At 42.7% G+C, this 25,195-nt stretch overlaps 1 protein-coding gene across 1 annotated transcript in view; it reads left to right on the top strand.

The window, feature by feature from the left end:
• The first annotated feature begins 781 nt into the window (after window positions 1-781).
• Window positions 782-25,195, top strand: part of LOC142802956 (uncharacterized) — a 35,853-nt gene continuing 11,439 nt past the window's right edge. The window contains exons 1-5 of the mRNA XM_075888041.1: window positions 782-852; window positions 3,788-3,970; window positions 7,973-8,254; window positions 19,628-19,765; window positions 21,628-21,807. Coding sequence (XP_075744156.1) covers window positions 850-852; window positions 3,788-3,970; window positions 7,973-8,254; window positions 19,628-19,765; window positions 21,628-21,807 — 786 coding nt within the window. The 5' untranslated portion in view covers window positions 782-849. The remainder of the gene's footprint in view (window positions 853-3,787; window positions 3,971-7,972; window positions 8,255-19,627; window positions 19,766-21,627; window positions 21,808-25,195) is intronic.

The following is a 25,195-nucleotide window of genomic DNA, read 5'->3' as shown; positions in this document are numbered from 1 at the left end:
ATTATTTATCAATGACAAGAGACTCGCTCACAACGCAAATGCATATAACTTTCCAAAGGTGAAATTTAAGCACGAAAATCTCCGGTAATCTGGATGGATGAATTTCGAAGCACTTATTATCATGAAAGTAAAGACGTCGACGGCAAAACTTTACTTTAGTTCTTCTTCATCTGGGGAATACGCCTGAACACGACTGTTCACAACCTTCAACAGATAAAGAAAAAAATGTGCATGGTATAGCGACTACAAACACTTCGTCACACATTTATGGATTGAAAGCAAGAACACTGACAAGTTGCATAAGATGCAGTCATACAATAAATACTCAAGTATTGATGAATAAAGTGATATGTGAAGTTTATCGTCCTAAAACCACCACATGATTATGAGGAATGCCGTAGTGGAGAGCTCTGGAAATTTAGACCACCTGTGTTTTTTTTAATGTGCACCCAAATCTGTTCACACGAGCCAATACCATTTTCGCCTCCTTCGAAAATGCAGGTGCCCTTATAGCCGGGATCCCTTTCGGCAATCAGCGAGTCCACAGCTGAGTACCTAAACCACTAGACCACTGTGGCGGGTCAAATACTCATGTGTGCAGCTGCAAAATATAATTACGGCAAGATAGCTTAGAAAATTTTCCAGAAGTAGCATAAGCAATACCAGTCTTATCTAATGGGTATCATACACTTTCCAAAGCTATTATCATCATTAAAATCAACATCCCTTCTTCACAAACGTGGCTAGTGCTCCGGTGCTCTCGGTGACTGCTAGTGAGCGCCCGAGAAGGACGTCGCCTACTGATCATCGCCTCTGCTCCTGGAAGGTCTACACGCACACCGCTCAAACATGGTGAAGTGTTCTATTTTGTGATAGAGAGAACGAACTGCGCTAGCACTATTCTTCGAGAAGGAGACTAAGAGAATTACTATAGCTTAATCTTCATATTGTCGTTTTAGTATGCATGGCATGCGTGAAAAATGAGAGTGGCCGGCCAAAATTAAGATTATATTGCCCCTTGATGCCTATGATAAGCGGTGGAAATTTCTACCAAACAATTAGTTTTTGTCAGCGGAAAAAAGAGCATCGCCTGGGTTGCTCGTGCCTTGGTCCACGTGCCTTATTCAGTTTTCTTCTGGTTGCGGTACGTTCCCCACGCGCCGCGGTTACCGGTTTCCTTTTGAACGGTGATGCTGCTAAAAAAGAAAGAATAATAAGAAATGCTCAGCCACACGATAGAGCACGTTTACTCGTACAACAAACACGGGCATTACCGTCCACAGATAGTTGCCGCAAAGCAGTGAACGCTCGGCATCATCGCGCAAGCCTATAGAAAAAAATGAAGAATCATTCATAAAGGTTCTGAAAACGTCAGCTATATTGGCGCGCAGGGATAACATGTGTAGCCAGTCTCGTAAGACGAGAGAAAAACTGTAACAGTGAGAAACGGTGAGCCCATTCAAAGCACAATAATACCCAGTTACGATTCGCCCCGGCGTGGTGGTCTAGTGGCAAAGGTGCTCGGCTGCTGACCAACATGTCACGGGATTGAATCCCGGCTTGGGCGACTGCAGTTTTAATGGAGGCGAAAGTGTACGCCCATGTACTCAAATTTGGGTGCAAGTTAAGGAAAATCAGCTGATCGGAATTTCCGGAGTCCTCCACTAAAGCGTCTTATATATACATATGGTGGTTTTGGGACGTTAAACACTACATATCAATCAATCGGTTGGTGTTGCGAAAGACCAGGGCTACGTTTTTACAACAAAATGTTGAAATTATTTTTTAACATACATAGCGCAGACTGAACCCGGACACGTCATTTTTCGTGATGGCCTGTGAACGTGTTTGTGCCACTATTTTCATACAAATACTAGACGGACTCATTAAATATGAAGCCAAATTGTCACTGCGTCAACCGAAACCAAGCATACGTGACGTCCGTTGGTGCACAAACTCATATTATTTGTTCTTAATTGAAACCCTCCTAAACGTGATGCAAATTATTTGCGTTGCACCTGCAGTTGGAAAAATAGTTTCTGCTGACGTAGCTTAAGTATATGTCTCATCTTACAACGAAACTAGGCTACAACAAACGTCACATGCTTTTTTTCTGTAGGCTGATCTTAAATTGCACTTCGCATGTACTTTCTCAACTTATTCCCGTATCAATCCATAATTGCTAGACCCAATACCGTGAAATCATTCAAACTGGTGAGATTTATAGTAACACCAGAGCACTTTACACTTGTTATGATTGTGGTGCTTTCTCTGCAGCGCTGCCTTAATTTGGAGAGCTGAAGTGTAGGTGGGGGCTGACAATGGCGAACACATTTTGCGTACCACGGGTGGCTTCATTTACAAAACAAACAACAAAATGGCGTTTTCGGTTTTCGGCGTGCAATTAGTATATGCGCTATACCGCCTGCAGAAAATATTGATTTCTATCTTTAATGAGTGTACAAACATATCTTGACGTCACAGGTAATTTTAACAGAGGAACTTATTCACAATATTATAGTGCGTACTGTCCTGTTATCCCAATCAAAAAGAGTGCATACGCGCAGTACTACAAAAGCAGACGTGCGCACCCGTCAGTGGTCAGGACTGTATACAGCGCGCTATGTACAATTGCGAATCCTTGCCGCTGTTTGGGGCTCATTTGACACCGATTGAACAAGAAATACATCGATGAGTAGTACATCGTTGCTGCCTGCAATTCTATTTCACTGCCCTAAGTTAGGGCCGTCCAACTTTTGGAGTGCAGTGCCTAAATTTCCAAGAAGAAGAAACAACAGGGGCTGCATTGAGAGGTGGGGGGGGGGGGGTGTTGCATAAAAAATTTGAATAAAGATCGCGTTCATGTTCAGCACGCAAGTCACACTGTTCTATTTCACTCTGATGGAGGCGGAAATGTTGTGGGCCCGTGTGCTCAGATTTGGGTGCACGTTAAAGAACCCCAGGTGGTCTAAATTTCCGGAGCCCTCCACTACGGCGTCTCTCATAATCATATGGTGATTTTGGGACGTTAAACCCCACATATCAATCAATCATCTGTTCTATTTCACTAATAAACCCTGTGCAGAAAAATGGCTCGTCGCTTTCTTGACTGATTAGACTTCCACAACTATTGATAGTCTAAAGAATAAAAGGCACCGGGTCTAACTGTTAGTCCCCACGGGATACGTCAACAGGTCAATATTTTATCCTAGCATTGCACCTTACCAAACAATTGTTAGACCACGCAGTTGCGCCTCGCCGGACGCATGAATGGCCCACACTAATCACTTTGCTAGAGGCACTCTACAGATAACGGCGGTTGAATTTCACGCAGAGGGAAGAATATTAGGAATAACTTTTATTTAGTGTTGTTTTTGGTGAAAAAACTTCAATAGTATTTGCCAGATCACTGTTATTCGTAGTGTTATGATAATTGTGGGGAGTCAAATCCAGAACTTTTTTGTTGTCTTTCTGGTGAAAACCACCGTGAACTAATTGCGGTTTCAGCATCTACTGTTTTTACCCGACTGCCCATTTCTAGAATCACGACGCACTCAGACACTCATTTACGTTTGGTGTCTGTTTAAAGTAGCCGAGGCTGTCCCACAGACAATAGCGACTGCAACGTTTGCATTTCGCTTCATCTATGGCTGTACCTCTGGCGGCGGCCGCTGCCTGCACATGAACCCGAGACGGCTGTTACGTGATGATAGAAAGAAATGAGCAGTTCCAGTAACATGTATCACAATTTTATATCTGATTTTTGCCGTTGACAAAAATAATCCAGGATCAGGAAAGACCGTTGCTCAACGAGCGCCAACTTCCTCACCCTGAAAATACGAAGACAAGCGCATACCGTCACCTCAACCTCTACCTGATCGCATTGCTCTTTGTGGGACTGGGATTGCTCGCTTGCTTGTTCGTGCTAGGATTTACACGTGCCAAACCGTCAGAAGAAGATACTACCACGGTAAGTGTCCAGAAGGCATCGACATTTCTGAGTTGTTTGTTCTATAGTTGAAGTATGATTTGTACCTTCTAAATATTTAAACACACCAGATTGAAAAAGTAGACATTGTGCTATTATATCAATTGAGAGTGATATTGATGCTGCGCATAACGTAATTGTCACTTTTGGGGTAAACTCTATGACAGGTTTGCAGTGAACTTTCTCGTTGTTACACATTTATATTTATTGTGACTTCGCCTACAGCGCAAGGTGTTTGTACCCAAAGCAACGTTTTTAACGCTGTTTCGAAAGCCTCACCTTATCACAATCGTCTACGTCTAAACAGTGCTTATGTTGACAGCCTACGGTACCGCTTCGGTCAGTCAGCGAGTCCGTATTGCAACAACTGTGGCTCCATCGAATCTGTGGAACATATATTGGTTGAGTGTAGAGCGTATGCTGAGGAGCGTGCGCTTTATGACCATAGCATGCATTCTATAAACGAGAGAACTTTTTCCCTACTGTGTATTGGGACCTTTAGCCTGCCCCACTTCACAGAGGCGTGCAATGAAACTTATGTTTGCGTACTTGGACAGCATCGGTCAGCTAGACAAGATGTAGCCGTAGCTTGACACCACAAAAAAACTCTTACGCACGTCCTCAATCAATGGTCAAAGAGTGGCCCTTTCCTTTCTTTTCTTTTTATTCTAACGTCTATATTTCAAATTTGTGTTTTTCTTTCTCTCTTCCTATTTGTACTTTCAATCCTCAATCGCCTTCCCCACACAGATTAGCAAGTGAGCGAATTTCGCATGCTGGTAAAATTCTTTGCATTTCAATAAAGAGTTATCTCTCTGTCTCTCTCACCTTATCATCCGCTATAGAACGCACTAACAGCAGTTGACTCATCATTATCGAGCAGCTTCGTTAAATTTCTGTCTTGTCAACATGATCACCCATACTGAAGCCGCACCCTGCAAAGGGACATAAAACAGCAAAATCATTTTTGCGTGTGTATTTGTGAAGTACAATTTTACAATTTTTATAGCACCATTCTTACCACAAGACGATGCTTGGTGAGCGAAAAAGCGCGTGAAAAGAAAATTTGCGTGGAGACGCCACCTTGAGAATAACCCACCAAACTTCATAACGTAGAAATATGAAGACCCCTAGTCGTTCTTACGTAGCTTCCAGTTGATGAAATTCAAGTACTGCCACTACCACGTATGTGTATAGCACGCGAGAGACCGGCCTTGCTCTGCGGTGCTTGCACTTGTTGTACTTGTTGCACTTGTTGCGGGTTGTGACGTCACGTGCACAAAAGCATGCATGGCATTGCACACATGCAGGCATGATCTACATGGATGACATTGGTGGAAGGTGTGCCTGTTTCAACGATAGTCTCCGCTGCTTAAAAGCGCTTTCTTCATGTGTAATTCATGAGACCAAGATCCTTTCGACTGAGAAAACGCACCTGTGTCAACGATGCACGCATTGTGACTGTTTTGAGGCATTTGAATAAATGAAGATATGAAAATGGCAGCAGCTGCATGAACAAAAAAATTTTAGATTGCCACAAAGACTGCTTCGTTTGTGCAGGCATGTGCTAAGTCAGCTGCTCATGCACTATACACAGACGTGACCGTGGCTTACATTGTCATTTGCGGGTGTCATACACCTAGCATGCGAAGTGTCAGAAATTTTGATCGAGCAAATGTTGCCGAAACACAAAAGCCACATTTCATATTTTCGAATTCATGCACTGCAACTTTAACGCGAAATACAATATTAACATTTGACATCAATTTTATCCGCTAAAAACGAGCTTATAAAAGTGAAACATGGCATTACAGCGCAGGAAGTTTAATTTGTCAATTTATACCAAGTGATTGTTTCTCTTTAGTGTCCTTTTATGCCTTTGTAAAGCTTTTTATTGAGTAAGTGCGATATTAGGTCGGCAAACTAAGCCAGCTAACCTTTAAAAACAAATGAGCAGCGCATGAACATTAGATGGTTGGAATTTTTTTTTTTTCGCTATTGCTACGCATGCAACTGTTGAAAGCCTTTCACGACCACACAACTGCTGGTCACTTACTTTTCATAAGTCGAAACCGGGTTATAGGCAGCGCTAGGGGACATCCAAATTCTTGGTTTGTGATACTTCCGATTGGCGCACTTGGTTACTGAGTAGGCAGCTCTTACGTTTTTTTTTATATTATGTGCTATTGCTATAAAGCCCATGCAACAAAGGTTAAGGTGTTGTGAGCTGTCGTAACCTTGAGCGAGAAACATGAATGATCACACAGGGTTATGCTTGATTCTGAACCAGAGTGGAACCTGTCCACAATTCATGTCATTGCTCGAAACTGTCATTAAACTTACCGTATTATTTCTTTTTTTTTTTCGGAGCCTTTAGGCACTGTTGGTCCTACAATACACGTCTAGCTTGCCATCCATCCTTCTATCTATCTATCTATCTATCTATCTATCTATCTATCTATCTATCTATCTATCTATCTATCTATCTATCTATCTATCTATCTATCTATCCATCAATCTACCTATCTATCTATCTATCTATCTATCGTTCTTTTTACGCATATAAATGTTAATGACATAGCAGCACCGAGCCTACAGCTGCTATAGCGCAGCGTGGCAGCTCAAACATTTCTACACACGGCACACTCTTACTTTTCTCAGAAGATGTGCATGGGAAACTACCATCGCTAACTAATAAATTTTATCTTTATAGAAAAATGTGCTTTAGACACATTGCAGAACGACGTCCAAACGTGAAAATAACATAATGAAATAAGGAAAGTCTAATAATTAAAATAACAAGGCGTCCGCGTCTGGTAAAATTTCATCTCATTTTGTATTTAGGAAAACTAGTACCGCATGGTTTCTGAAAAAAACATATATAATGATATCTAATTTCCAGTACAGAAGATTGTATTGAAAAATGCCAGAAAGAACGATAACATCTGCTGATGCCCGCTGAGTATTTGGGTACATAACGCGGTGAATTCCTGCTACCGAAATATATAAAGTGTCCAGAATCAACTTTGTCTGCTTCATACCACCTTGCTGCAGAGTGCTTTGCCGTGATGTTGCGATTTTTTTGACAGTTTGAAACACTCTTTTACGATTATGATTGATTGATATGTGGGATTTAACGTCCCAAAACCACTATATGATTATGAGAGACGCCGTAGTAAAGGGCTCCGGAAATTTAGACCACCTGGGGTTCTTTAACGTGCACCCAAATCTAAGCACACGGGCCTACAACATTTCCGCCTCCATCGGAAATGCAGCCGCCGCAGCCGGGATTCGAACCCGCGTCCTGCGGGTCAGCAGCCGAGTATCTTAGCCACTAGACCACCGCGGCGGGGCTCTTTCACGATGCTCCTCAGTAGCTGGGGTATCTAAAAAAGTTTCAGCGATACCTGGGGATAAAGTTCAGCTGTATGCTCTTTTCAGCATTTCGAAAGATTGTGTTAGATCAACTCAAAGGCCTATTGAAGAATACTTGAGCATCTTCATCATAATAGCCGCAGGAGTGAAAATTACACACTGGTATAAAAAAAATCAACAAGCGCTCGCTTTGCAATCCGTGTGTTAGTGCCAGTTGCTATGCATGGTATACTGTGAAGACGTTAGCGTTTGTTTTAGCCAGCTGCCCTCACTACAATGACCCCTTCATAGTTTTGTTATACTTGTCCTGATCGATTTATTCGAAGATATTATATAAGTCATTCTGAACTCCAATAAAAATATCCGATCAGGTACCATTAGATTCGAATTTGAAACCAGTTCATTTGCATACATCTGTTCGTCATCAGGAAGGTCTCGAATGGGGGTCAACTTTCTCACTGAATGAAGCCCTCATGAAAGCTTCGTTTGCTGTCTTTCACATTTATATGCAGTCACAACGTTGTTGCGTTCGTTGGAAGTAATATTTTACTCATTACGCTCCGCGAGAGAACGCCTGTAACCGCAATTCTGTGCTTCCGGCCCTAACAGGTGGACGCACTGCAATCCCTCACTTTTCCGGGAAATTCTGTGGACGGTGTAACGCAACCATCCGAACAGCCCACTCCGCACACGACAAATGCATCAGCGACAACACTACCAGATCGGAACTATTATCCGACGCCTCTCCGACCCTCGTATGACTGCTCATCGTGTCCCTGTCGGGCATTGGCACAACGCTTACGAGAAAAGCTCGACTTCTCCGTAGACCCATGCGAAGACTTCTACAAGTTTGTCTGTAACTCTTTCAGGGGCCACAACGAATCTGAAAACGTAAGCAAGACAACGGCAAATTTAAACACAAAAAACGTGCATGCGTGATATGTAATAATTGCTTTATATGCGTTAAAGAAATAAATAGCAGTTTAGAGCTTGTTTTAATTTCTGGCACATTAGGGATGAAAATTGCTTTATATGCGTTAAAGAAATAAATAGCAGTTTAGAGCTTGTTTTAATTTCTGACACATTAGGGATGAAAAGTAACAAACAACGATTGAAATGAATTTTCGGCACCACTGGTCGCTATTGTTTTGTCATCGCTTTTTGTCAGTTCTAAAAATATTTCAGCCGCGCCATCAGTGGTGCTGAATGGATGTCATGTTCGTTTGTTTCGAACAGATTCATCATCATCATCATCATCATCATCAGCCTGACTACGTCCACTGCAGGACAAGGGCCTCTCCCATGTTCTCCCAGTTAACCCGGTCCTGTGCTTGCCGCTGCCAATTTATACCCGTAAACTTCTTAATCTCATCTGCCCACCTAGTCTTCTGTCTCCCCCTTACCCGCTTTCCTTCTCTGGGAATCCAGTTAGTTACCCTTAATGACCAGCGGTTATCCTGTCTACGCGCCACATGCCCGGCCCATGTCCATTTCCTCTTCTTTATTTCAACTATGATATCCTTAACCCCCGTTTGTCCCCTAATCCACTACGCTCTCTTCTTGTCTCTTAAGGTTACACCTACCATTTTTCTTTCCATTGCTCGCTGCGTCGTCCTCAATTTAAGCTCAACCCTCTTTGTAAGTCTCCAGGTTTCTGCTCCGTAGCTGAGTACCGGCAAGCTACAGCTGTTATATACCTTCCTCTTGAGGGACAGTGGCAATCTACCTGTCATAATTTGAGAGTGCTTGCCGAATGTGCTCCACCCCATTCTTATTCTTCTAGTTACTTCCATCTCGTGGTTAGGCTCTGCGATTATTACCTGCCCTAAGTAGACATAGTCTTTTACAACTTCAAGTGCACTATTACCTATCTCGAAGCGCTGCTTCTTTCCGAGGTTGTTGTACATTACTTTCATTTTCTGCAGATTAATTTTAAGACCCACCTTTCTGCTCTCCTTGTCTAACTCCGTAATCATGAGTTGCAATTCGTCCCCTGAGTTACTCAGCAATTCAATGTCATCGGCGAAGCGCAGGTTACTAAGGTATTCTCCATTAACTATTAACCCTAACTGTTCCCATTCTAGGCTTCTGAAAACCTCCTGTAAGCACGCGGTAAATTGCATCGGGGAGATTGTGTCCCCCTCCCTTACACCCTCCTTCATTGGTATTCTGTTGCTTTCTTTATGAAGCACTATGGTAGCAGTTGATCCCCTGTAGATTTCTTCCAGAATGTTTATATATACTTCATCTACGCCCTGATTCCGCAGTGTCTGCATGACGGCTGATATTTCTACTGAATCAAACGCCTTCTCGTAATCTATGAAGGCTATGTAGAGTGGTTGGATATACTCTGAGCATTTCCCTATTACCTGATTGATAGTATGAATGTGGTTAATTGTTGGGCAGCCTGTTCTAAATCCTGCTTGTTCCTTTGGTTGATTGAATTCTAATGTTTTCTTTACTCTGTTAGCAATTACCTTTGTAAATAGCTTGTATACTACAGAGAGCAAGCTGATCGGCCTGTAATTCTTCAAGTCCTTGTCATCTCCTTTCTTATGTATTAAGATGATGGTAGCGTTCTTCCAAGACTCTGGTACCCTTCCCGTCAGGAGACACCTCGTAAACAGGGTGGCTAGTTTTTCTAACACAATCTGTCCTCCATCTTTCAGCAGATCTGATGTTAACTGATCCTCACCAGCAGCTTTGCCTCTTTGCATGCTCTCTAAAGCTTTTCTGACTTCTTCTATCATTACTGGTGGGGTGTCATCTGGGTTACTGCTAGTTCTTATAGTATTAAAATAGTGGTTGTCTCGGCTACTGTACAGATCTCTGTAAAACTCCTCCGCTATTTTAACTATCCTATCCATATTGGTAGTTATTTTGCCTTCTGTGTCCCTTAGTGCATACATCCGACTTTTGCCTATCCCAAGTTTCCTCTTCACTGCTTTGACGCTTCCTCCGTTTTTCAGAGCGTGCTCAATTCTCTCGATGTTATACCTTCTTACATCGCATACTTTACGCCTAATAATCAACTTCGAAAGCTCTGCCAGTTCTATTTTGTCTGTTGTACTTGACACTTTCATGATTTGACGCTTCTTAATTAGGTTCTTCGTTTCCTGGGAAAGCTTGCCAGTGTCTTGTATAACTACCCTGCCTCCAACTTCCACTGCACACTCCTTAATGATACTCGACAGATAATCATTCATTGTATCTACGCTAAGGTTGGTTTCCTCACTAAGAGCCGAGTACCTGTTCTGCAGCGACACTCTGAATTCCTGTACTTTCCCTCTCAGTGCTAGCTCATTGATTGGCTTCTTGCGTATCAGTTTCTGTCGTTCCTTCTTCAAGTCTAGGCGAATTCGAGACCGTACTATTCTATGGTCACTGCATCGTATCTTGCCAACCACTTCCACATCCTGCACGATTCCTGGGTGTGCAGTCATTATAAAGTCTATTTCGTTCTTATTTTCGCCATTAGGGCTCTTCCATGTTCACTTGCGGTTTTCTCGTTTTCAGTAGAAGGTATTCAAAATCTGCAAATCATTGCGTTCTGCGTATTCTACTAGTAGCTCTCCTCTGGCGTTTTTAGTACCGATGCCACAATCTCCTACCGCCTGGTCTCCAGCCTGCTTCTTCCCTACCTTTGCATTAAAGTCGCCCATCACTATAGTATACTGTGTATAGTATACTATACATACATACATACTATAGTATACTGTGTGTATAGTATACCTTACTCATTGCCGATTCCACGTCTTCATAGAAGCTTTCAACTGAAGCATCATCATGGCTGGATGTAGGCGCGTAAGCCTGTACTACCTTCATCTTGTATCTTTTATTCAGTTTAATTACAATGCCTACCACCCTTTCATTAATGCTCTAATATTCCTCTATGTTGCCAGCTTTGTTTCTGTGAATTAGGAACCCCACTCCCAGTTCTCTTCTGTCTGCCAAGCCCCGATAGCAAAGGACGTGCCCATTCTGTAGCTCCGTATAGGCCTCATCTGTCCTCCTAACCTCACTGAGCCCTATTATATCCCATTTAACACCCTCTAGCTCCTCGAATAGTACAGCTATTAGAACAATAGTATACAATAGTATACTATTGTACAATAGTACAATAGTACATTATATAGCCGCATATAATAAAATCTCATGGGAAAATAACATCGGATAAAAGTTGCTCACGTGGTCAAAGTCTCTATGCATGAGATATGCATTTGGCGCCACCATAACGAGCGTCAAAAAGGCAGTTGGTAAAATATTCAATAGTCATATACACTAATGCACTAAACTACTAAAGCAAGTTGAAGCGCAATTACCACAATGATAGCAGCATATTCAGTCAAATGGTTGACTGTACCTTCTTCAACAATTAAAACGTGTTGGCTGATAATACGTGGATCTCGCAAAACTCATGTACACTTGCTCATTGCCGTAGCGTTGCATAATGGCGACTGCCAACCGGTAGCAATATAGACTAAAAGCTTATCATTAAAATAACCTATGATAATTTGATTGAATATTTGAGCTGTAAGACCGGTTTGATTATTGTTTATAGTACTCTATCATCAGTACATACATTCCGCATACCTCAATACGCACTGCTTTTTATTGCTACCCCCTATAAACGCAAAGAAAATAGAAAATGCTATTCCCCACCGTAATCCTCATCCAACGGTTTTATAATATATATATATATATATATATATATATATATATATATATATATATATATATATATATATATATATATTCTGGGTTTTTCATTTTTCGATATCACTATAACATTACACGACGTGCCTCAACGTTGTGCTCCTCCAAAGCTCCTGAAATTCTGGCTGCCTGGGGTCATTCAAACCACGTTTTGCGGAAAGTATTATTCGCATATTGTCTGCGAACCACCAGATGCATAGCGCCAAATGCATTTGCAAGACACGAACCTATAATTGCGGTCAATTGTGCCTGCACGACTTCATAGCTGAAGAGACAGCGTTCAAAGTTTCAATGAAAAAAAAGCTTTTCAGTTTTATATCATTCCTAACATTACTATATACGAAATTTCATCGTTTGGGCAACAAGAGTTTTTACAGCGAAAGCTGTTATGAGATCACAATGGTCGTGTGCGGCGCTGTAGTTGTCCGCCGCCACCACAGGTGTTGTCTGTAACTATTATCACACAAATTAGGAAAAAATATAAACAAAACACCAAGGACACAGCGGAATTCGAACCGGGGTCTCTTCTGGGCCAGCGCGGTCTTACACGGCAGAGCCACGGCATTTTTTTCTTTCGAGTTTTTTTTTCTCAAGTGTCAGTGCTTATTACACGCATATACATATGCAACACATCTCCCACTAGTGTGCGTTAGGCTCGCTGTGTTCACTTGTGCACCTTTAACGCTTTCAATGTGTCTAATATACTAAGCACTTCATCGCTTGCCCCTCGGTGCTCCAGCCCTTCTCGCAGCTGTGTTACCTGTTCGAAAATTGGGCAGATCCCACGTACAGTCGGATTCTATCATAAGCGAAGCATGAATAAGTAAGGTTATTGTGTTATTTTAAAATCAGCACAACAATATAAGGTGGAGGTAAATAATGCCGTACATGACTTCCGTGTGGTGATTATCTTGTTTCGATGTGTCGTTTACCTGCGTCATCTATTCACGTCACGTGATACCAAATTTAGTATATGTAGAGCTAGCAAAACGGCCGAAAGCCCGCTGTGAGCGTGCTATGTTGTCATGATCTTACAAGACACGCGTGTCAGGATTATCATGTTTGCACCAGTCATAAATTTTGTCATCCATTAACGTCAAGTAACACCAAAGTCGGTATATGCGGAGCTAGCAAAACCGCTGTGAGCGCATCATGAAGGGCCCAATATACTCCTATGTAGCTTTGACGTGCGCGCACGCTGGGCACAACGACGCTAGCTTAGCGAAACGCTAGCACTCTATTGTCGGGCGCCATTCGCGACCAGCGTCCATCGGAGTGGCCCGACGGCAATCGGCGCGAAATGCGACATGCTGCATTTCGCGCCGATGCCTTCGAGTATATTGCAGGACCGCCGCCTGGCGTGCCAACGCCGGCGTGACGCGATGAAATGAACGCCGGCGAGCACGCGCACCGCGTCATGTCAAAATGTATAGGTGCCTTCTCTGTGGCATGTAGTCATGTTCTCACATGAAACGCATCTCATGATTATTAGGTTTTCACCAGTCACATATCTTCGTGATCCATTGGCATCACGTAATACCATATATGTGAAGCTAGCCGAACAGCCGCGAGCGCATCATGAGTGTGGCATGTAATCATGTTGTTACATGACACGCATGTCGTGATGTTGACGTGTTGCGATATGTCATTTACCTATGTCGTTTGTTGGGGTGACGTAATACCGAGTTTGGTACATGGGAAGCTAACGAAACGGCCGTGAGCGCATTATGAGCGTAGCATGCAGTCGTCTTATTACATGACACGAATCTCATGTTTATCATGTTTGCACCAGTAATATACCTACGTCATCCATGGGCGTCACAGAATACCAAATTTGGCATAGGTGAAGCTAGCGGAACGGCCGCCAGCGCATCATGAGTATTGCTGTAGTCATGTTCATAACACCCATCTCGTAATTATCGTGTTTGCAACAATGACATAACTTCGTCATCCATTCACGTACCGTAATATATGACGCTAGCGAAACAGTCATGAGCTTGGCATGTAGTCATGTTGTTACATGACACGCATGTCATAATTTTAATCTTAGGGTCTGCCACTTGTGTTCGCCATGTAATCATGGCATACCATACCAGTTTTACAACATGCCATGTGAACAAAACCACCGGAAGAGCTGCAGGACCATGAAATGCAAATCATGACATTCGTGACATCCATGTCATGATTTTCCTTTTATCACTAGTCATATAGGTTCTTCATACAGGCATGTTATTCTATACCACGTTTGGTATCGATACCAATATCGAAACGGCCAAGAGAGCTAAAAGTCTCAGGCGGCTGATAGATAGATAGATAGATAGATAGATAGATAGATAGATAGATAGATAGATAGATAGATAGATAGATAGATAGATAGATAGATAGATAGATAGATAGATAGATAGATAGATAGATAGATAGATAGATAGATAGATAGATAGATAGATAGATAGATAGATAGATAGATAGATAGATAGATAGATAGATAGATAGATAGATAGATAGATAGATAGATAGATAGATAGATAGATAGATAGATAGATAGATAGATAGATAGATAGAGATACGCTCAAAGTCGCTGAAGTTCGTCAAGAAATGCTCTGAGTTAATAGCTCTGAGAGGCTGACCTTCATCCAGCTTTCGGTGCGACTGTGCAGCGTGTTCCGCGCAGGCCTGGAGGTTCCTTTATTGTTTTCATTTTGCCTATACTGAATGCATCAATTAAATGGTATTAGGTTTCTTTACAATGACCAACATCGACTAATTATAAGCGGTGTTTCATGGGACTGTAAAAATATATTGTGTTCAGTGGGAGTGCAATTTATTCAACGATGAAAAGAAATGCAGAATTGATGGGAGAGGGCAAGCAAAATGATAGCATGAAATTCAGTTTTGTTTGCTTTCGTTTTAATTGAAATGTGCACCATTTTCTGAACAAGAGTCACTCTTTTGTTTGCCTTAATACGAATTTTTTCTCTAAAAGGTATGTATTAGAAAACTTGTGTTGCGGCCTGTCATGCCCCTCTTCTTAAGTATAAGGGAATCCATGTAGTTCAAGCATCATAGCCCTATGAAGGAGTTACAGTTTGCAAGCCGGGGTACATTTAGCACATTCAGAAAAAATAAGTGCCAAGAACTGCGAAAACAAAAGTATAGGAACCAAGCTTTCTGTCAGGAAATTCATATCAGGTTGGGCACGTCTTAGTAGTGTCATCATTTGCAAGCACCAAAACTATTATTGTTGGGCTATTACAAAAATACAGCCAGCTTGGATGACATCCGATAGGCTTTCCGGTTCACATATTTTCACACGGCGTCCCAAAAAACACATCAATCTCAAGGCCTTTGCTCCAAGGACACCGAAACCTGGTGTAATTTAAAAAATGCCCCTTTGAATGTTGAAACATATTCATAAACAGCACCTTCCAGCATCTGGCCTTGAGGGTATTAAGCAGAAATATTCGAAGCTAGCTGATCTAGAAATAGTTCCTAAAGTGTCCACGGCAAAGCTAAAAATCATAACGAGTCGTTGGATGCACGTGTGGGAACGCACTAAAAAAATTTCATCGGGCACCAAACACTCTAAATATACAGTCTTGATGCTGTGTTCACTTTAAATGATGGAAATATAGCCTGTGTGAATGCGCTGAACTATTGTGGATTGCGCCCGCACACTGCACAGTTACTTGAAGTGCGTCGACAGTGCAGTGCTGACACAGCTGCATTGCAGACGACAAATGAGGCTCGCCAGGCAAGACCTTTCAACACAAATAAAAAACCTAATCGTATTGAGTATCTGGCTAGTGCTTATTGAACGGGTCCGTCTTTAAGTTGTTATTTAGTTTTAATTTTGAAATACTGCAGATTTTCAACGCTAAATGCTATCACTTCATAACATGCTTTTTCGTGATTATAATATTTTGTCTCAGCAATCACATGCATGTAGAATCATATATTTCAGCCATAACCTAAATAACGTAATATAAAACATACTAAAGCAGAATTATTGTTGTCTGAGAAAGCGCTCTTCTGCAACACGACCTCTAACAGCTATTATCAATTCATAATTCGGTATGTGATGCACCAATTTTACAAAAGAATGACAAGTACAATTTTGATTATTATATGTGCTTCACTAATGAAAAAATGGCTCACGATCACAGCGATAGTAAAACAATTGCTGTAGCTTCTGTGCTTACGGAGAAAAGGTACGTAAACTTCACCTAAAATTCAAGGCGATATAGGGCTCACCTTGTCCCCTTACACTACAAAATGATTCACATTCGTACGCCGCGCTGGTGCAGCGATTACGGTGGCCGGAGGCTGACCCCAAGGTGACGTACTCTATCCTGCCTGCGGTAGTCGCATTTTGATGGAGGTCGAATGGTAGGCGCCCGTGTACCATGCGATCACAGCGCACGTTAAAAAACTCCAGGTAGCCAAAAACTTCAGGAGCTGCGTCGTCCCTCATAATAATGTCGGTTTTTTGCTAACGTATAGCCCTGGATACTATTATTGCGACTCATGCCATATTTATTGTTCTGATTGTTTAGTAACCACACAAAATGCATATATCATGATCAGGATACTTTTATTTTAAAAAGGAACTGTTGAATATTACAAATAGTTGTCTCAGTTCAGGAGAAAATGTTTTACGATACGGTTGACTCTCTCTGTCTTTATTTTATTTGCTATAACATATTCGGTCTAAGTTTGGAGATTTTCATTAAAGTTATAAATTTCGACGATGTCGTATCGAGTAGCTGTTCATTTTTTATGCAATGCGCGATATCTTCATCTCATATAACTATTCAGCTAGTTTTGCAGATGAATTTCTATGCACCTTGCACTGTTTACACTCCAGCTTGGCTAATATAGCAATTGGTCATGCTTGTTAATTACATGACATTCAAGAAATTGCTATACTTGGGAGTGCAAAATTCTTTTGACTAAACAGCATTTGAGAGTCTTACTTGAAATGTAAATTAGGCGGGATACATAACATAAAATTATGTAGTAAGGCTACATATTTATTCATGTTTTATTTAACTTGACGTGTTAGAACTTCACCTTACAATTGAAAACTTTAAATTGCATAAAACAAGTATATGGAAGCAGTTGTCAAAGTTAATATTGTGTTCCTTTCAGTTGTAAGTCGCTGCTCGAACCGGACTATAAGAATATTACCTTCGGCGACGCTGTCGCTTTGCGTGGCATGTTGCTCACATGTGCAGTGTTTGAAGCGACTAAATGTGGGCCATTGCCAAATCATCCAGCTAAGAACCTATAAAAAAGATAATCTCAAAATAATTAACCGCAGAAAGCGGCTTCTGTTCAACAAAGTGGTTCAAACGGAACAACTACATGTGTACGCATGTAGTAAATGTAGCAGTGTAGGTTTTATTACACCTTTAGGACTCAAGAAAACGCAGTTCGGTGATGAACATCTGCGCTGATGTGGCTGCCGAAACAAGAAGCTGCACTGTTTTTCTTGGGTTTCATAAATAATTTTAGAGTTGTTACCAAGTGTTAAACTATGATTTTAATCAGAGTTGCTTCCATCAGAAGTCGAGCCTCTGCGATGTCCACGTATATGCAGCATCCCATTGTGAAAGAGCACCACGTTTGAAGGCCCTGGAGCTGTGAACGATTTGAAAAACGAGCTTAATAAAAAACAATCATGGGTTTCAGTGTACATCCGTGGCCACGTCTGTGTAGATTGTGCAAGCGGCTAGTTTTTGTTCCGCTGGGCGAAATCTTGGGGCAATTTTGTTGTCAGGTCGACCACAGTACAACCCAAAACTACCTGAAGGTGTTGCGCTACAAGGCAAAAACTGGCTGCTCGAGCCCTCTACACAGACGTGGCCACGGCTGAATATGAAGTTGTTTTAGTGTGCATTCGCCATTCGGTCAAGATGACCAAATTCTATGGAGTGCTTTGTTTCGGCAGAGCAATGTTATTTACCTGAATACTCTTTGTGTGCTGATACAGATCTAGCTGTACCGCTGCTGACTGCACAAATAACTACATTGTTCGGCTTAAGTTATATGCCACCAATATATCATTGACAATCCTGTCCTAAACATCCAATGCATTGCAAAAAATAGTCCAAACAGCAACACAAGAAAAAAATGCCATGAAACCTAAAACGGTGGAGCGTTTGACGGGTCGTGAGAGAAAACACGTTGGCGCGACCATAAAACAATGAAGCGAAGTTTAGTGAAAATAGACTAGACTACGACTCGGTCAGTATATCTTACTTGAGCATTCCAAAATATATTTTCTTGGGCATCCCTACACCGAGTACAACGTCATCTCCGTGAGAAAAGTCCCTGATATGAGCAGTCATGACTTCTCTCGTGAACTTTGTGAAAGCCCATTTTATGGGGTGATTACCACCGGAGCCTTCACCTTTCAGACTTATTTTCATACGTGCCAATAGGAAGAAGTCGGTCTGGCTAGCATAATCGATGTGTCAGGGCTGCATCATACCTCAAGTGAGCCGGCAGACTTCATGATGTGCTCAAACCTCTAGAGAAGTCTGAAGAGTGAGAGTTTCCCGGTGCTCGGCTTGATAGGCGGGTTGCCCATGTTTTATATGCGATTATTCGTGCGTTGTCAGACATCCGGCGTTGTCGAAAACGTCCGTGGCGATGCTCTCACTCTCCGCTCTCATTTCCTCTCTCATACCAACAGCTGCGGGTGTGCGTGCTTATGCATGCGCCTAGCCACCGGAGCATGTGGTGCAAGAAAGTGTGGAAGGAGAGTAGGTGCAGTGCTTCGCTGATCCTTCTCTCGCCCTTTCCTCTCTCTCCTCCCTGGCCCCACCTTCCCGTTCACTCGCGCCTCACTCTCGACTAGGCACTGCACCGTGCTCCCGACCGGGCTGCAGAAATTAGGTGCCTTTTCTCATCTTTAACCACTCTAACCACCACCACTCTCGAACATTTGCTGGTTGCGCACCTCTGAAGAACATCCGGAAATGTGTGCTCGAGACGCCAATCACTTCATAGTGTTTTTTAAACGCGCATGCTGGCTACTAGAGCTGGAAACACTACCGCGTTTCTCGCGACAAAAAACACCCTACGTGCGGCGAATGGCGCCGTTTGCAGGATAGTGGAAAAAAAAGAAAACAATATTCTTCTAACGCTGGGTTCTCACGTGCGAAACGTAGTTGTGGACGCTGCGCAATGCATTAACATTTCCTCACTATTCCCTTCGAGGAGGGGCCGGGAGGAACTTTTTTAGAGAGGTCAAGGCTGGTGGCTTTGCACGTGTACTGAAATGGTGTAGTTAAATTTTTTTTGCTGCGTGTAAAGAAGCCCAAAAGCGTTTCAAAGAACATAAATAGGATGTAGTGATATGACCAAAAAATTTGCTTTAACCAGACTTGGTCATTTTAATTTAGGGACAGACTATGCATAGAAGAGTGAAAACCCTCTTGTAACCAATTCATGAAACGCCTGCTTTGTTTGATAAACAACATTTGTAATTGTTGTCGCAATTTTCCAGGGGCCTATAACATTTCATTTATGCTTCCTCTACAGCTTCGAAATTCTATTCACGTCATAAACCAATTACGTCTAACAGTTCCGTACATACCTTATTCGAATCAACTTTCGTGGCAGAAAGCAACTGGGATGTACTATGCTTGCTTGAATTTTGCATCGAGATATGAACCAGAGGTGAGTACCAATACTGCATTATTTTTAACAGGTAATATTCTTTGAAGAAATAGATAGCCGGCTGAAACAAGCATAGGAACACCCTCTTCCTAAACTATTCACTAAAAGACAGTTCTGTAGTACTTACATTGTGGATGCCTTGTAAATAGCCGACTCCCACGGCTAAGGGCCTACGGTTCTCGGCGTTCGGCCAAAATCACGTGATTTCGATGCCGCATGAGACAGTTGCTCGTAGATACAAACGACACGCTGTACGCTAGTGTACTCTACGACTTGTGCACATTTAAAGGACATAAGGTGTTCTTAATTATCGTGAGCTCTCCACTGCGCCATCTCTCGCACTTTTCGACCCTTTAATTCTATGGTCTAAGATAAACGAAGTCATAAAAGGCAGATCTGTCTCCTAGGAGGTGGCGTAAAATCTACAAATTTAAGCAAGAAGCATAAAATTGGATAAGTGATAACACAAAAACAACAAAATATATTTTTCGCGACACTTAGCTTGCGTATAGCAAATATTAGGCAACTTGCTCTTCAAAGCACGCACTATTCCTCATACATTCGGACAGCACCTCTAAATGGCACAGTGATATTGCCGTTTTAGAATTTATGGAAAAGAATTGAGCCTATCAGTAGGCTTGACTAGCCCAAATGATTGTTTCAATCTTTACATTTGGCACCCCTGAGAATCTGAGAGTGCTGCTCTGGCGCTCAGCTCACTTTACCTACTAAGTCAAATACCATGGTAAGTCACGCCACGCATGATCTAGACGCGATGCGCAAGCGCTAGTTATTTCCTCCATAGGAACGACGTCAATTACGACATTTCAATGGCATGAAGCTACACCGTGACATATTTGAAGAGATTGTGAGCGGCTGCAAAATTTCCGCGCTGTGTATTCAAGCTAAAATAATAAGGTGGTTAGCCACGCTCGCTTATAGGCTGCTGAAATTAGGGCGTTTGAAAGCGATAGTGCTAAAAGACTCGTTTGGCACCAATTCGGACGTCAGCCACGTTGGATTTAAGCGAAAAATCATGATGTTTTGCGTGGCCGAAAATCCGAGAAAGATAGAAGCACAATAAATAATAAAAACATTTTTGGGTCTTATTGAGGATTGAGCACGGGGTCGTTCGCGAAGCTAGCGGGTGTTTTGCCTTGGAGCAAATCGCCTGCTTGGAAGTATAGTGCATTTAACTTCTTTTGCTTGGAAATGGAATGAAAGTAACGCATGCTTTACAAGCGCACGGGTCCTGTGTATACGCTTTGCAATGCAACGTGTAATATCGCAATAATAATACGTGGCACAAGCGTTGCCATCGGCCGTCAGAGCACGTGATTATCATGAAATCTTGGCTTAAATTGGGTCACCCATTAAAAACGACACACACGTTACTGTGCGTGTTCTCATATGGCTGCGTGGTGGGCGCATAGCACGCTCGAGAACATTTTACGCACACATTTGAATGTTGTTCAATGCATGCTATTATTTACACAGAATGCAGCCGTGTGCGAAGGCTTCACTGACACGAGTCTGTTAAACTCAGTACGAACTAGAGACAGGATATCGCTATTGCGTTCAACTAGGGCATAGCTTAGGGCTCCACCATTGTTTCCCCTTTCTTCCTCCGAAGCAGTACCATTACCACAAAGTACCGAATGTTTTCTTGTATACAGATATTGCAACGCTTATTGTGCAGCTTTTGCGTGTGATGATTCGGAATAGAAGACTGCAATTTTCCTACATCGCTTATCTCTCCGAATATTTTTGTATACTGTGCTTCTGCGAAAGGCCTCCGGCTGCTAAGTGAATCGCCTGATAAGAATACATGCCCTATAACTTTCCACCCGCTTCTATCGCAGACGAAATATCTCGTGGAATGGCTGGCTTCAATAGACCTGGACATCCTCAACAAGAATAGACTGGCCAAAGTGAATCCCGTCAAGATGATTGTTCGCGGCTCTCTTGAACTCGGAGTGCCAGCGTTGATTTCCCTTTCATTCCGGTCAAAGGAGTTTCGTAGAAGCAAGAGAGTAATGGAGGTACATAAACGAATCGTCATTGAACGTTTTACAACTGTAATAGGGATAACTGCATCGAATACGGCTGTTGTACAGGCGGGCATGTAGTGTAAGAGCTGAAAATGTTTCCTAGAATCAAATTTCGTAGGCCTGCATAAACGCGGCTGTATACGTCATTTCCGGCACTGACCACTTTTGACCCTCGACATCTTCCATCCTCGTCTCACGCAGCAGACGCACCCCTCCTTCTCCTACCGTTGGTCACTCTCGCCACAATACGTGGTCACGTGATCAGCACTGCCACAATTCTGGAAACGACAACTTCGACTCAGAACGGCTTTGTTGTTCAAACATAGTTTCGCCCTCGTTCTCAGAAATACAAGCAGTGCAGTCACTGCCAGATGTACAGGTACATGTCTTATAGACGCCACAAAGTGTGTGTTAGCATGACTGCCGCAGTACCTCAGAGTGTAGAACACCGCATAAGTTATTCGAAGGTCGCAGTTTTGGTTCCTACCAGTGGCATGAAATGTGCTCTCTAATTAACCTCTTCTATAACCACTCTAAATGGAGCTGTTTGGTGTATCATTGTAACATAGTTGCACTGAATACTATTTCAATCAAACGAAGAACTGACAAATGCCCTGAAGAAAACAGGATAAGTCAAGGATGCATAATTTGTGTTTAAATCGCACGATCACTTGAGTCGTTTGTGTATTTTATTCAGCGCAACCACTCAACAAAAACGTTTACTTTCTTCGTGTTCCCATCGTATTTACTACAAATAACTTCGATAATTTTATGGATATTCTTCTTAAATATATTTAATGTTGTGTCTTAAAAAACACACAAGTCCACGAAACTGCCACTCTACCGCTCGTACAAAAATGCGGGTTACCATTGAAGAAGTTATAGCCATGCCATGATTGTTTTCGACAATTTTTTAAAATATATCGCTTGTGTAATAGTTGTGTAAATGTCGGTGCCTATCCGAATGCTGCACTTGACACAACCCCGTTACTACGAAGCCTGAGGAACTACGTTGCGCGGGTCACCCAGCGATCGTTTTGGCCTCGTCAATCGCGCACTTGCTGGGACAGTGGTGCAGTTTTGCGCGAAGTGCGTCTGATCTGCACTTGTGTAAAACCATTTTCACAATTAACAGGTAAATTGCTGTAAAAAATTCAGGGTTATTTTTCTGCTTCATGTTATTCAAGACACTCTTAGTTCCTTCCGCACCAGTTTTGATCATTGTTAGTTTTGTTTTAGGCCTGATTTCACAACAGCCTTAGAATGTAACATGATTGGGTGACAACAAGTATTACGCCTGCAGTGTTGCGCACATCATATATTGTGGCATTGTCAAAATGTCAAGATGGCGTGCTTGACAAAATGTCAAGAGGGAGTACTAGATGGCATGCGGTCTTCCAACGCTTGCACACGCGAATGCTTACAGAAAGGCTCGTGTCACGTGACTCGAGCTGTAGTGGAACACCCGAGAAGATGAACCTAGGTTTCCACTGACTTTCGAGGCAACTTCGCCAAACGACGAGTGAGAACTTGCCGAAAGTGAACATTTTTCTTCAAGTTCCGCAAAATGTCAACATTCTACATGGACGCCATTATACGGCCTACATGATGTGTCTCAACTACATATTTGTTGCTAGTATTGTTATAAAAAAAATTGTAGATCCCACGTACAGTGGGAGTCGAATATATGCGAGGCGTGAATGAGAAATGTTGATATGTCACTTTAAAATCAGCACAACGTTACGGGATCGAGGCAAATTATGCTGTACACGACTTCAGTGTCATCATTACGACGTTTGGATGTGTCGTTTACCTTCGCCATCTATTCACGTTCTGTGATACCAAGTTTAGTATACGTGGATCTTGCGAAACGGCCGCGAGCACCCTATGAGCGTGGTATGTTGTCATGTTCATACATGACACGGATGTCAGGAATATTATGTTTGCGCCAGTCATAGATTTTGTCATCAATTGACGTCACGTAACACCAAATTCGGTAGATGTAGAGGTAGCAAAATGGCCGCGAGCGTGTCCTGAAAGGACCAATATACTCCACTGTACCATCGAGACGGCCACACGCTGGGCACAGCGACGTTACGTAAGCAAAATGCGAGAACTCTATACACCAAAACACAACGAACTCAGTGCTTGCTGCCGTATCGAAAAGCATGTGGCGCCATCTGTTGGAAGCACGGCGAAACAACACCCTCAAATGACACACTATCAGACGCTCTACAAATCAAACGCGAAACTTCACAACACGAGTGTGGCGATAATCATGTTTCGCGCTGTTCCTGTGCTGTAATTTGATGCTGATTTCGTGTGAAGCGGCGAAGAGACCTTTCCCGACAGTCCGGAATGTCTGCGGCACGTTCATTGCAGGCTGCGGAAGCAAATTTATCAGGAATGTATTATTCGACTGAAAGAAACGCGAATAACGTTAACTTCGGCGTGCCTTGGCTGTGACAAGGAAGAATTTGTGTAGTAAGCCGGCGTCAATGTAGCGCTAGAATCTGGCTCCGACTTGTGCTCACGCACCGCATGTGTATATCAATTGCCAGTCCTGCCGTGCAATCGGAACAGCCCCGCCGCGGTGGTCTAGTGGCTAAGGTACTCGGCTGCTGACCCGCAGGTCACGGGTTCGATTCCCGGCTGCGGCGGCTGCATTTCCGATGGAGGCGGAAATGTTGTAGGCCCGTGTACTCAGATTTGGGTGCACGTTAAAGAACCCCAGGTGGTCAAAATTTCCGGAGCCCTCCACTACGGCGTCTCTCATAATTAAATGGTGGTTTTGGGACGTTAAACCCCACATATCAATCAAATCAATCAATCGGAACACATACGCGGTGCAAAAGTACTAGACAGAACAAGATTTTAAAATGCTACGGTGATGCCGGCCGCAAGCACATGTACATTGGCTTAGTGACAGCCAAGGTATGACGCAGTTAGTCTGAGTCGAAAGCCATGCTTCCCACGCCCTTCACATCACTTTTCATCGTGATGGTAGGCCATTATAGTTGCAGAAAACATGCGCGGCGCGTGCATCCACGCGTGAGTCGTTATACGTATATCATATTATAAACGCGTGGCCTGCGAAATAGTACGGCAATAGTTTTGTGCCGCACACTAAGGCATACTGCACGCAAATCGCTGCTGTAGAGTGGAACAGCTCGAGTCACGCTTCAATAAACGCAATAGGTATACTTACTCGTACACTTCACAGGGCACGTGTTTTCTCTGCTGATTGCGATTATATCCTATAGGGCGGCCGAGCTCAGCGTTTTTCGTTGTGGACGGAATCTGTGCAATCGCAAAACACTGCACCGGTACAATTCCCGTGATGCGCTGTGAACTTCACATTTGGTGCTCAGCAATCTCT

This window comes from Rhipicephalus microplus, chromosome 3 (genome assembly GCF_043290135.1).
Source record: "Rhipicephalus microplus isolate Deutch F79 chromosome 3, USDA_Rmic, whole genome shotgun sequence".
Lineage (NCBI taxonomy): Eukaryota > Metazoa > Arthropoda > Arachnida > Ixodida > Ixodidae > Rhipicephalus > Rhipicephalus microplus.
The sequence above is the reverse complement of the archived record's forward strand: the minus strand, read 5'-3'. Positions and strand labels throughout refer to the sequence as shown.